The 12,699-nt window shown below is 59.5% G+C and overlaps 1 protein-coding gene across 10 annotated transcripts in view; it reads right to left on the bottom strand.

Annotated features, from left to right (window-relative positions):
- Ptprs (protein tyrosine phosphatase receptor type S) overlaps positions 1-12,699 on the bottom strand; it is a 59,721-nt gene that overhangs the window by 32,868 nt on the left and 14,154 nt on the right. For 9 of the 10 annotated variants that reach the window (XM_075942613.1, XM_075942615.1, XM_075942616.1 and 6 more), the window contains exons 2-5: positions 8,450-8,635; positions 5,360-5,505; positions 4,011-4,152; positions 1,659-1,847 (exon numbers count right to left, since the gene is read on the bottom strand). In XM_075942613.1, the coding sequence (XP_075798728.1) occupies positions 1,659-1,847; positions 4,011-4,152; positions 5,360-5,505; positions 8,450-8,540 (568 nt within the window). In that variant the 5' untranslated portion in view covers positions 8,541-8,635. Of the gene's footprint in view, positions 1-1,658; positions 1,848-4,010; positions 4,153-5,359; positions 5,506-8,449; positions 8,636-12,037; positions 12,184-12,699 lie in introns of those variants that run through there. The other variant, XM_075942614.1, reaches the window with a different exon arrangement.

Below are 12,699 nucleotides of genomic sequence, written 5' to 3'. Positions count from 1 at the left end.
ATAGTGTCTGTGCAGCCCTGGCTGGCCTGGAACTCATTGCAATCCTCCTGCCTCTGTCTCCTGTGTGCTAGGGTTAAAGGCATAACCATACCCCATGGAGACATCATACTCCCCTTGGGGTTCCCCACCTACTGTCAGTGGGAGCCGATGGGAACTTGCCAACTGCAGTGGGAGTCAGGAGTGGCCCTAAGGAAACTCTCTTTGCTTGGATTACAGCGGCAGGATATGGCACCAGGACGTTGCTCACTGCCAGTCCCATAAGGGGTCCTCTCCCACCTTTATTTCGATGGTACTTGGTTTAAAGCTCGGGGCCTCGTGAACGCTTCTATCAGTCACTCTAACTTTAGCAAGTTATCCCGGCAGCAGCTTCAGAATGAACGCTCCAGTTAGACTCAGCGTCTTCAGCATTAAACCCCAGCTCCACCAACTGGAACACTGGAGAAAGCTCAGAGCGGGGCTCATGAGGTGTGAGATCCCCCAGCCTGGGGTCGGGGGCAGGAGAGGGCGTTAGTACACATGCCACACGCAGTGGGTCAGTTACTGTCACGGTGGCTGTTAGTGTGGGGGCAGGTGGCAGGGCCGTTAGTGGTTGGCGTGGCAGAGAAGTGAGGACTTACCAAAGCTCTCTGAGCGTTACACGGAGGAAGGAGAAGAGAGAAGAAGGTTAGGGTGGGCACTGGCATCTGAGGGGGAACACAGGGTGCAGGGCGTCACTGTGACCCTGGACTGTGGCCACATGATGGTCAGGAGGTGCCTCAGAGTGTGAGGGCTCCCCCGGAGTGTGAGCAGATCATTGTGGCTGCCAGTGGGTAGCCGTCTCAGGGGACGTCGGGGTGAGGGGCAGAGTGGACGCGCTGGGACAAGGGTAACCTTGTGAGGGGGAGAGAGCGAGACTGTGACGAAGTTGGCATGGGGTGCTGGGGAGACCAGGAGATGGGGACACAGGGGACACATGAGCCAGTGGCTGGGGAGACCAGGAGATACAGGGGACACAGAGGACACGTGAGCCAGTGGCTCACATGTGGCAGAGCCCAGCCACTGTACTTTGGTCACACAAGGGAGGCAGGGTGAGCCACTCAGGGAGTCGCGCATACACAGACACAGACGAGAGACAGGAAACAATGCCCCAGACGGACACACACCACTGTGAACCACCCAGCCTCACTGGTCCCAAGGCCTGGCCTCCATCTCCAGCCTTCCCAGACCAGCAGGAACCGTGACAATCATCCACGCGGCTTGCTTTTGACACCTTCCGCACAGAGGACACTCCGTCTGCCAGTAGCCCTCATCTCCCCTGGGCTCCCTGCACCTGAGCCCACCGACTGCTTGTCACTGTGAGTCTCTCTCCTGCCTGCCAGGGCTCTCCACTGCCTGACTGCCCACATGCTATTGGCACACCCTGCCTACTTGCCCGCAAGGTTGGTGCTCTGCAGCTGTCCGTAGACTACAGCCGTGACCACCCACAGTGCACACCACGGAGCCCTGCTCCCAGTGTGGGCCTCTGTGGTGCCCTGTGGTCTGGGTGCTGGGCCTGAGCTCTGCTCCTGGCCAGCTCTGCATACACCATGTTCCAACCTCGGGTCACTGCCATCCATGTTGAGTGCCCGAGGTGTGGGCCCTCCGCTACCCTCGATGGCACCTGTACCCCATATGCCCACCTGATCGAAGCTGCTTGATGCGGCCATTGCTGGCACTGGGGTCCACAGGCAGGAAGTCCTTGAACCAGGTGATCTCGGGGTCAGGGTTCCCGCTGGCGGCACAGAGCATGGTGGCTGTGCGTGTGCGCTCCACAACTTTCAGCTGAGGGCCCATGTCAATGTTGGGGAAGCCAGGGGGCAGCTGGTCCTCTGGGAGTGTGCAGACCGGGAAGAGAAGGCGGGAATCTGGTTATTGCAGAAAACACCCTTAGGGTGGGCCCGAGGTGACCGCGGTCCCAGGCTGCCACCTTCCCACCACCCTCAATGGCTCACGCCCCCAGATCCCATGGCTGCTGTGGGCAGAGCTTGAAGGATCCCCACTACCTTGACTAACCTGGGCTAACGCTGCCCCTGGGAGGGCCCCAATGTTGTGTCTACAGCTAGATGGGGACACTAGGGACCGTGGAGGGGTGACACCAAGCCAGGTCCCTTGGATTCCCAGCTGAGTCTGGGCCACCTGTTTCTGCATCCCCTCCTCCCAAACTCAACCCCATACTCTTGCCTCTGTTCAAACATCCCCTGGAACAAATGGATTTGTTCTAGACCCTCCCAGAACTTCTCAGAACCCAGACGTCTCCTCCAGAACATCAAACCCAGTTTGCTAGGACATGAAGGTCACTGCAGAATCCCAGTTTGACACCCAGATACCCAGAATGGAGAGGTAAGAGCAACACGACCCTGAGACCAGCCTGGGCCACCAGGAGAGCAGAGGGCAGAAACAACGTGGAGCCACCCCAGTCCCAGGGGTATGTGCTGCTCCCAGGGGATGCCGGGTAGAAATGAGATACTGCAAGGGGCCCATGCCACCCACGGACAAACAGGACACTGGAGTCAAAACAGGGTCACTAGACATGTCCCTCACTGCCTGTATTAAAAAATATGGGATGAGCTGGGGAGAAAGAGCTTGGGGCACTGTCTGTTGTGTTAACAGTGCACAGGTCTCAGCCTCTCCTGCAGGCGGCCCTGTCATCTGTAGCATGTTCCGGTCCGTGTTTGCAAAGGGAGTCACTTGGCTGAAGGTGTTTGGAAGGAAAGGCCTGAAGCCTCAGGAGCACTTGGGGTGCTGTGGGTGGAAGGGAAACAATGTCAGAAGGGATGGTAAGTACTGTGAAGGTGGCTGGGGACAGAAGTGGACAAGAAGCCACTGCCCTGGTAGGGGAAAGCAACCCAAGATGTAGCTGGCTCCAAACAAACCCGAGGGGTCCCGTGCGTGTATGTGGGCTGCAGCGGTCGGCTGGGGTGCAGAGTTGGGGAGGGGCCTGCTTCCTGGTGTCCCCACATGCCACACTGTGCCCTACACCTCGGGTTTCACACACCCCGGGGCATAATCAGAGGGGAGGGAGGCAGGTGCAATGGCGTGGGCTCTGGTGTCTGTCCTGGGGCTCAGTGTGGGGAGCAGGCAATGGTCAAAGAACAAAGGGAGACGGCTGGAGTGTCTGGAGGAGGCGAGAGATCTTTCCAGACTTGCAGAGAGGAGTGCCTGATGGAGGCAGGGTAAGTCCCAACTCGGGAAGTGCTGACCACCAGGCTGACATGGGGCGGGGCAGCAGGAGGCTGGCTGCTGGGAAAGGTCAAGGCAAAAAACATCCCAAAGGGAGAAGGGAGAGGAGGGGCCCTGGGGTGTGGACTCCGCCCAGCTCCGCCCCTGCCAGCAGAGGTACTGAGGGGCCCCTTGTTAGAAATGACAGAATCCCCAGACTGCACAGTGCCCTAAGGTGGCCCAGAGCTCCCACCAATGCAACTGGCCCTGTGTCCCAGTTTCATGAGAGCCCTTGGGGACTGCAATGCCCAGGGCCACAGACGCAATGTCCCTAAGGAACAGATACCCAGTCCCTGCAGGTGCATCAACCCTGCCTGGTCACACAGCTCCAAAGTGACTGCCTTGGGCTGAACCCAGCCGTCTGGTGCCAGTATTACAGAAACATCTCAGTGTCCCTTAGACTGAGCAGGGCACAGGCTGTTGGGCTTGTGTCTGTCCTGGTTTTGGGGAAGCGCCCTTTGCTACGTTCTGTGAGGGCTGGCCCACTGGTGGCTCCAGGCAGACATGAGACCAGCTATGGCCATCTGATCCTGAGTGGCAGGGCACTTATGACCCAGGCTGCCGGGAAGCAGAGGTCGGACAGCACTGACTGAGCTAGTGCAGAGCCTGAAGCCCACCAACCGCAGACATTTTAAACCACACACACCACCGGTGCGGGCAGTGTTGGGGGACCGAGAAACCTTTGTCCTTAAAGCAACAGGCAATGAGGAGGGTTCCAGGCTTGGGAACAAAATCTGCAGTCTGCTCCTCCTCCCTGCACCCGGGGCTGGTACCTCGGAGAACAGTCAGCTTCGCGTGAACTGTGATTTCCCCCACCGAGTTCTGGGCCACGCACTCGTACACGTTCTCATCTCGGGGTGTCCGCAGCGGCTGGATCCTCAGCACTGCCCCCGAGCTCTCGTCAAAGTCGATGGTCTGCGGGGAGTGGGGGTGATGGGAAGTAGGGGTGAGGACACGTGGGGGATGTCGGGGGACACATGCAGGAGTAGGGGTGAGGACATGTGGGGGGATCAGGGGTGAGGACACGAGGGGGATGTGGGGGGACACATGCAGGAGTAGGGGTGAGGACATGTGGGGGGATCAGGGGTGAGGACACGTGGGGGATGTGGGGGGACACATGCAGGAGTAGGGGTGAGGACATGTGGGGGACACATGCAGGAGTAGGGATGAGGACACGTGGGGGACACATGGGGAGTAGGGGTGAGGACACATGGGGGACACATGGGGAGTAGGGGTGAGGACACGTGGGGGACACATGGGGAGTAGGGGTGAGGACACGTGGGGGACACATGGGGAGTAGGGGTGAGGACACGTGGGGGACACATGCAGGAGTAGGGATGAGGACACGTGGGGGACACATGGGGAGTAGGGGTGAGGACACGTGGGGGACACATGGGGAGTAGGGGTGAGGACACATGGGGGATCAGGGGTGAGGACACGTGGGAGACAAATGGGGAGTAGGGGTGAGGACACATGGGGGATCAGGGGTGAGGACACGTGGGAGACAAATGGGGAGTAGGGGTGAGGACATGTGGGGGATGTGGGGGACACATGCAGGAGTAGGGGTGAGGACACGTGGGGGATGTGGGGGGCAGGACACAGGACAGGGACACACATTTGGGGACACACCTCAGGGAATGGGACAAGTGAGCGGGTCCAGGGTGGGTTCCAGCCCAGCCAGGCTGTGCTGCTGGGGTAGGCACAGTAGCCACCTCAGACATATGGCATCCGGGAGCCAAGGGTGTCACATGTGTGTGGGTGGGGACACGCGAGTGCGCACACAAGATGCCACCCAGGATCAGTCACAAGAAGAAGAGCAGCCGAGAGAAGCACACCTGACCACGCTGACTAAGTGCTGGGATGGAGCTGAGCCTGAAGCCCACATACTCCATCTTGATTACAGGGCATGGACCTGCCTGCAGATGTCTGGTCACGTGTGCTGCAGCTGTGAGCGTTTTCCTCCCAGGTCAGGGAAGAAAGGCCCTGCCCGAGGACACACAGCACCGAGTGGCAGACTAAGGAACTCTGTGGTGCTGGGGAGTGGGGTGCAGGACGGGAGCTGTGGGCCCCACTGTGGAGGGGTGTGCTGGGCGGAGGGCACCCCACCCCAGCCCCAGCTCACCTCGAAGCGCTGTGAGTTCACTTTCTTGCCCTTCTTGTTCCAAGTCACCCGTGGCTTAGGGTCGCCCGTGGCCTGGCACACGAAGGAGGCCACACCTCCCGACACACCGATCTGGTCCTTGGGCTCTTTGATAAACCTGGGTGGTTCTGGGGGTTTAGCAAGGAGAAGGGAGGTCTGAAGGAGGGGAGGAGGCAAAGAAGCGAGGGTCTCCCCCACGCTCACACATGCACATCCTTTGGAGACTGGAGTTCCCACACTGAGTCCCTAGAGATGCCTCGGTAACCAGAGACCCTTTACACCTGGACTCGCCCCTAAAACATACAAAATGTGCCTTAATTCTTTAATGATACTTGTGGGGAAACTAAGGCACCGGCGGAGGGAGGAAGGGTTCAAGGTGACCATGAGATGTGAGTGGACGGCTAGTGAGGTGGCCCAGCTGGTACAGGCACTTGCCACCAAACCCTCCAACGCCAGTTCACATGCCCTGTCAAGCCCACGTACACACAGTAATTAACATGTAAACGGGCATCCAAATAGAAATACAAAAAATAAAAAGACCAAAGTCGGTATTTGAACTCAGAGCCCTGGAGAGTGGTGTGAGCTGGGGACACAGGCCTGATGACAGCCTAATGGGGACTTGGAGGAAGGCTGGGAGTCCAGCTCTGATGCTCGCCTGGGGATCTGAGGTGGGGAAGACTCTGCCAGGCTTCTCTTTCATTGACTGGTAGCAGCCCGGCCCAGCCCAGGACTGGATGCAGGGCGTTAATCACAGCTGAGCTGCAATCTCCTCCCCAGAAATCCTCACAGCAAAGCTGGGACACAACCTAAGCACCCAACAAAAGGGGAACAGGTAAAGGCGTGGGGTAGGGTGTGTGTGTGTGTATGTGTGTGTGTGTGTGCATGCACCAGGAGGAGGTAGAGGGAGCACAATGACCTTCCCCACAGACCTCAGCTTCTTCCATTCATGGGTTACATGAGCTGTCAACAGGAGTGGCTGCTATGGGGACTGACCAGCCTCCCCTCCCCCTGCAAGAGGCCCCCTCCTGAACTCAAAGCCCCCAGGGTCCAGGCTGCTGTATGTGGTGTGTCCCCGTTACAGATTTGGGGGTACTAATGGGTTTCCCAAGGTTCCCCAGAGAACTTAGAAATGACAACCCTTCGCCCACATCAGGTCCAGGCCCTGAGGTGACTTCATCCAAGGCTGGGGAGAGTCACTCCAGCTGGGTGGGACCGCCCCCAGAGGTGAACACGCCCCTCATGTCCTCCAATCCAGTCAGCCCTGTGGAGCTGCCCCCTACCAACCCCTCAGTGAGCCCACATTTCAACAGCACCTCTCTTCCCTTTCGTGGCCCCCACAGTGACCTCTAAGAACATGGGCCCCTGCCCCTCTCCCCGCTGGCCCCTGGTGCTGAGCAGACGTCCATCAGTCCATCCAGCTCTGGGTCCTGAGCCAACCCTGCAGAGGCTGCTCCACCCGCTGCAGTAGACAGAATTTTCTGGTTCCTGCCATCTCCCCTTGGCACGCACACACCCGTTTTCCAAAAAGGAAAATCACCTTGGTCCTGCGAGGGTGGACGCTCTCTAAGGGACTAAGTCCCCTCAGCACCGAGCCTGGATGGGCTCACCGAATTCTTACACTCATTTGTATAAAGGCCTAGAGGGGATACGTGGTCCCCAGCTCATGCTGGGCAGTCAGGGTCTAACCTGGCCCCACAGGGCTCCATGTCTGGGACAACGCCTCCCATATAAAGGGGTCATGCTTCCCCAGCCCCATCCACAATGGAGGTCGCATCTTACAGAGGCTGACAAAACTGGCGAGGCTCAGCTTTTCCACTTCAGCCCATGTGAGAGTCAAGGCTAGGGCTGGAATATCTAGGGACATCTGTCCTAGCTCCCTCATGCCTGTCCCACCCACCTACCACCCCCAGCAGCCTGGGAGGGTCCCCAGGACCCAGAACTGTTTCTATATCAGAAACTGACTGTCTGAGCCCACCGAGGTGGCCGTATAACCATCTAGGCTCCGGGTGAAGGGCTTCCAGCTGGACAGAACCGTGTTCTGGGCTCTGGACAGCACAGCCTTGGAGACCAGACCTGGCTTGCATCTGTCACTCACTGGCCACAACACAAGCACCTAAGCCTAAGCTGGGACTCCTGTCCAGAAGCACCGCCCCCTCAGCACGTCCTGGACCAGCTATCTGGGTCCCAGGTTCCCATCCTCTACAACCGCATCCCCAGCTCTGCCCTCTCCCTACTTCCTATGAGGAGAGGGGTTTGGCCTGCCCTTACCCTCCAAGGCCCCTTGGGTAGGGGGTCTCCTACGCAATGATGGATCTTGGTGCCAAGCCCAAACTGAGGTTCTGTATATATCTCAACAATATGGAAAATATGGCTCTGCCTTTGTCTGAAGCACACCAGTCTCCCCTTTAAAGGATTTATTTTCCTGTGTGCACATGCAGCACCCTTGGGAGCCAGAAGGGGGAGGTCAGAGCCTGGAGCAGGAGTCACAGACGGCCGTGAGTGCCCAGGTGGTGCTGAGAATTGAACCCCAGTTCTCTGAAGAGCAGTTGGTGCTCTAACCGCTGAGCCATCTCTCCCAATCCCTTTTGGGTTTGTTTTGGTTCTTTTAGACAGGGTCTCACTAATCAGCCAGGGTTGACCTCAAACTCACAGAGATTCACCAGCCTCTGCCTCCCTCCCAAGTGCTGGGATTAAAGGCAGGCACCACCACCCCAGACCAACAGCACTTTTTATTTCCAGACTTTTCATGGTCAGTCAACTCCCCCAGGAATGTCAGCAGACTCTTATATACCGACAAAACCCTGGCCTCCAGGTCCTCTCTCCCGAGAGCCTGTCTCAGCTCCTCCTGGCTGGACTTGACCTGACACTGGTGCAGTGGACAATGAGAGTCACCTCACTGTTACCGTGCGCCACCTTGCTGTCTCCAGCCGTTCACACATCTAGGTACCAGGCCTCAAGTATGGGAGCTCTGTTTGGGCCGCACCAGGAGGCGGTGGGCTGGGGAGCTGCAAGCACACACGCCGTGGACCAGACGCATAGCCAGGTCCACCCCATTCCAGCCGGGCTTCTTACCTTCAGCGGTGCATCCTCTGGCCAGCAGTATGAGGAAGAGCCCCAAGGGACCCACCACAGACGCCACGCTGGGACTCCAGGTGGACGCCATGCTTGGCAGTGGCCTCCGGCCTCTGCCCCGGTGGGGGACAGCGCCCCCGCCCCTCACGGAGAGGCCTCGAGCTGAGGTGTCCAGAGGGGCAGCAACTGTGGAGACAACAGAGTGGCAGTGAGGGAATGGGCTTCCCTGCAGGGGGCGCTGGACAAGGGGTTTCTAGAGACCCTATCTCCTGTAGCCCAGGCTGTCCTCCTGGCCCATGCTGTCCTCCTGTAGCCCAGGCTGTCCTCCTGGCCCAGGCTATCCTCCAACTTGCTATGCAGCCAATGACCTTGAATCTCTCGACCCTTTTACCTTCCGCTCACCAGTTCCCTGGTGCTGGGGTGAAGACCCTGCAGGTGCCTCCACCCACACACTGAGCCCCATCCAACAATGAACCCGCTAAGCTTGGACCTTGACCTTCTGGCCTCTAGAGGCCAGTGTGGACGAAGTCTCCACCCCCCAGCTGAACCCCATTACCTGCCTCAACAACCACTACCCTGACAGGCTACAGCTTCCAGGGCCCCCAGGACAGCTGATGCTGCCTCTCCCCAACCAGTGAGTCTCAGCTCATCAAAGCACCCCACTGTCCAGCTCGGAAACAGCAGATATGGTGCCATGGCATTTACCCAGCATCCTGCACGGGCGCCAGTCTCTAGCTCACCCACAAGGACCTAAGTTCCCCAGGGCAGCATCCCTCAGGCACTCCTCGAACCCAGAACCAGCTGTGCCCCGGCATCCTGAAGTTCACAGTCTACCTCGAGCTAAGGCAGTGGGGAAGAAAGGCCAAGGAGAGGCCAGAGAGTGTGACCAGCACACCCCAGGAAGACCCAGGCTGTGGCCTTGGGGAAGAGAGAGGCGCATAATGACAGGTGACCCTGTGATTCTGTCTCCCAAAATACCCAGCTGTGGTTGCCTCACCCAGCCCCGAAGGAGGGCAGGGCCTGCAGTGGCCAGTTCATGGCCTAGTGTGAGCCAGGAGGGCATGGATGGAGGAAGGCAAGGGGGGACACGTATACACAGTCAGACCACAGTCACAGTCACACGACCAGTAGACAGTAGACAGACCCAGGGAACACAGTCAGATGGCGGGCAGACCTGGACATAGTCAGGCCGTAGTGGACACACAGATACATCTAACTCTGACTCTCACAGGCAGGCTGCCAAGATGAGAATGTCCCCACTTCTGTACCAGTCTGATTCTGCACACAGTCAGACTGCACACGACACCCATGGACCCAATCTACTGACAACCAGGCGAACAGATAAAGCCCCAAATCAGCCTCTCACCTGGGACCCACCCTGTAGCCCCGTGCCAGCTAAGGGCAGGCTGCCCATGCCAGCCTCACCCGAGGAGCCCGTGCATGGCAGAACGGGAGTAGTCAGGATAAAGCCTGGGAAAGCCCCTGGGGTTCACTGAGAAGCCATGCAAACCCACAGCCCAGGATTTGTAGTGATGTCCCCAAGGTGACGCCACTCTGGCCTGTCAGGGTCCCGGCTATGTGGTTTTGTGTCACATAGTGATGCAGTGGGTCTAAGGGACACAGGCAGAGTGGATGGGAGGGCACCCCCACATTCGCTCGAGGCATGATGGGACGTGGGGTGGAGGTGGAAAAAGAGCAACTGAGGAAGTCCACACACCATCCCATGCAGATAGAAAATTCAAGAGTCTGTCACACCTCATTGTCCTTGAGGGTTTTTGGGGGGAGGACGAGGACGCTGTGTCACCCTAACTTGGTCCATCCTGCCCCAGGGTCTTTGTGCACACAACTGGATATAACATCATCAATCATTATCAGCTGGGGAAACTGAGGCTCAAGGAGGCATTAGGGCTCCTCCAAGCTGCCTCAGCTGGAGCCTGGGAGGCATCTGGACTGAGTCTTGCCGGCCAACCACCTCTGGGGGCTTCCACACTGCACCCCCAGGGAATGAGCAGGCGCCAGGCTGCAGGTCACGCGGGCCTGGAGCCAGCTTTCTGTGCCCACGCGGCCCAGGAGCATAAAAGAGTGATTATAACCCAGGCTGCGCAACACACAGGCTCTGGGTCCCCCGCACAAGGGGCGTCTCCTGGAGCCCAGACAGGCCTTCCTAAGCCCTGGAGGTCACTGGAAGCTGGAGTCCCAGACCGTCCCATGACTATCATGCCCCATCCCTGGGTCAGAGACTCCAGGGTGTGGAGGTGTCCCCCCAGATCAATGGGGTGTCAGCCAAGAGGGACTTAGAGTAGAACCCTCTTGGCCAGGAACAAAGTGCCCAGAGGGCACCACTTCTCCAGCCAACTGGTCCCTCAGGCCGGCACCACCCATCCCCAGCCCAGAGCTGGCTTTAATTACTACAGATCTGTTGAGGGATGGACATCAAGGCCAGGAGTGGGTGGGAGCTGCCTGAGCGCCAAGCCCGGCCCCAGAGAACAGCTGATCACACCTACTGGTCAAGGAAACCGAGGCTCGAAGAGGGGGTTGCTGTGCCCAAAGGGCCAAGATGGAGTGGTCAACCTTCCTTGGCTGCCACCAACCTCGGCGCTGAGGAAGGTACTTGGGCTGCTGGCTTGACCTGCACTCTCTCCCAACTACCCATGATTCAGAGCGTTGAGCCTCTACCAGATGCCCCTTCCCACATCCTTCAAGCTCTAAGACACCCCACCCCCCTATTGGGGCTGGGACTCAATTCCTCTCTAGAATCCTCCGTGCCTCCCACCTACATCCACCATGACCCATTCCTTGCCTGAGTCCGTCCTGATGTTGCATGCTGTCCCTTGCAAGGGGCACACCCTTCCCCGTTCCCCATCGAACACCAGCCCTACATCCCTCCAGATTCCCCAGGTGGAATCCCAAAAACACTGTCGGGGTACTGTCCCAAATATACTTTCCCAGCCCCGCCCCCACTCCCCCCTTAAGAATTAAAGAATTAAAACGAAAGTCGCACGCATCGACGCCTACGCGTACCTGAACCTCGCTGGGCGCTTTAATCCACTACACCCCTCTGCGCTAGAAGGGGAAACTGAGGCTGCAGAGCCGAGCTCTGCAGAGCAGACAGTAGGAGACAAGAGTGAGATGTACGTCTTGCTGAGGACCTGGGGACCGGAAAGCCCAGGCGTGAAGTTGTGGGGTGAGCGGTGGGGGTGGCCCGGGCCCCTTTTAGTCCCAGGACCCTCGAAGTGCGCGCGGTGGGGGGGGGTGCAGGCAGCCCCGGGGCTGGTGAGCGGGAAAGTTTCTGTGCTCCGAGCGCCCCTCCCCCTCCTGATAACTCCGCGGTCCGCGGGCTCCGCCCCCAGGTGGGGGAGGGGACCGCGGAGCATAACGGTCCAGAGCTCAGCCAAGTGAGGGGCGCCGGCAGGGTACGCGCGGGACCGAGGGGACCCGAGCGGCTCCGATCGCGCCCGAGCGTCCCCGATCGCGCCCGAGCATTCCCGAGGTCTGGGGCGCAGGGACGCGGGGGTCCCCAGGCTCTTTGGAGGATACCGGGACCGTGACAAAAGCCGGGCAGGAAGGCGGCCTGTCCGAGCGACTCACCGCGGCTGCGAGGTCCTGGCTGGCCGCTCGCCGCACAGTCCGTCCGTCAGCGCCCGCACAGCTTAGCGCGGACACTTGGCGCAGGCAGCGGAGCAGCCGATGGGCAGGGGGCGGAGCCTGGACTGCGGGGGCGGGGCCCTGAGGCTCCGAGGAAGGGACAGGAGGCGGGGCTTCCGAGAAAACCGGGCTAGGGGGCGAGGCCTCGCAGTGGCCGACTGAGGGCAGACTCAGGAGAGGACGGAGCTTCACGATAACAGGCGGAGGGCGAAAGCAGGAGGGCGGGGCTGAGGAGACCTCCCCCCCCAAGACCTCCCAGGGGCGGAGACGCTGATGGAGTTGAGACTAGCTGGCTGGGGGCCTGACTTCTTCCAAACCGGAGGCGTGGATTGCAGGGCTCCACGGGGCGGTGCCTTGGCGGGCGTGGCTCTCTGAAGCCGGGCTAGAGGCGTGGTCCCGGAGGCCTGGCTCCGCGGCAGGACACGCCCCGTCTCCTGAGGGGGGGACAGGCCGGAAGTGAGGCGGAGTGACCCCCGAGCCTCAGTGTGTGTGTGGGGCGGGGAGATGGCCATAACTGATACCCCAGACCCGGTTTACAGCGGTACCATCGCCATAGCAACAGATGCAGGCAGGGCCGGGGATGGTCCAGGAGCCCCAAACCAGCT

This window comes from Microtus pennsylvanicus, chromosome 12, assembly GCF_037038515.1.
Source record: "Microtus pennsylvanicus isolate mMicPen1 chromosome 12, mMicPen1.hap1, whole genome shotgun sequence".
NCBI classification, from domain to species: Eukaryota; Metazoa; Chordata; class Mammalia; order Rodentia; family Cricetidae; genus Microtus; species Microtus pennsylvanicus.
The sequence above is the reverse complement of the archived record's forward strand: the minus strand, read 5'-3'. Positions and strand labels throughout refer to the sequence as shown.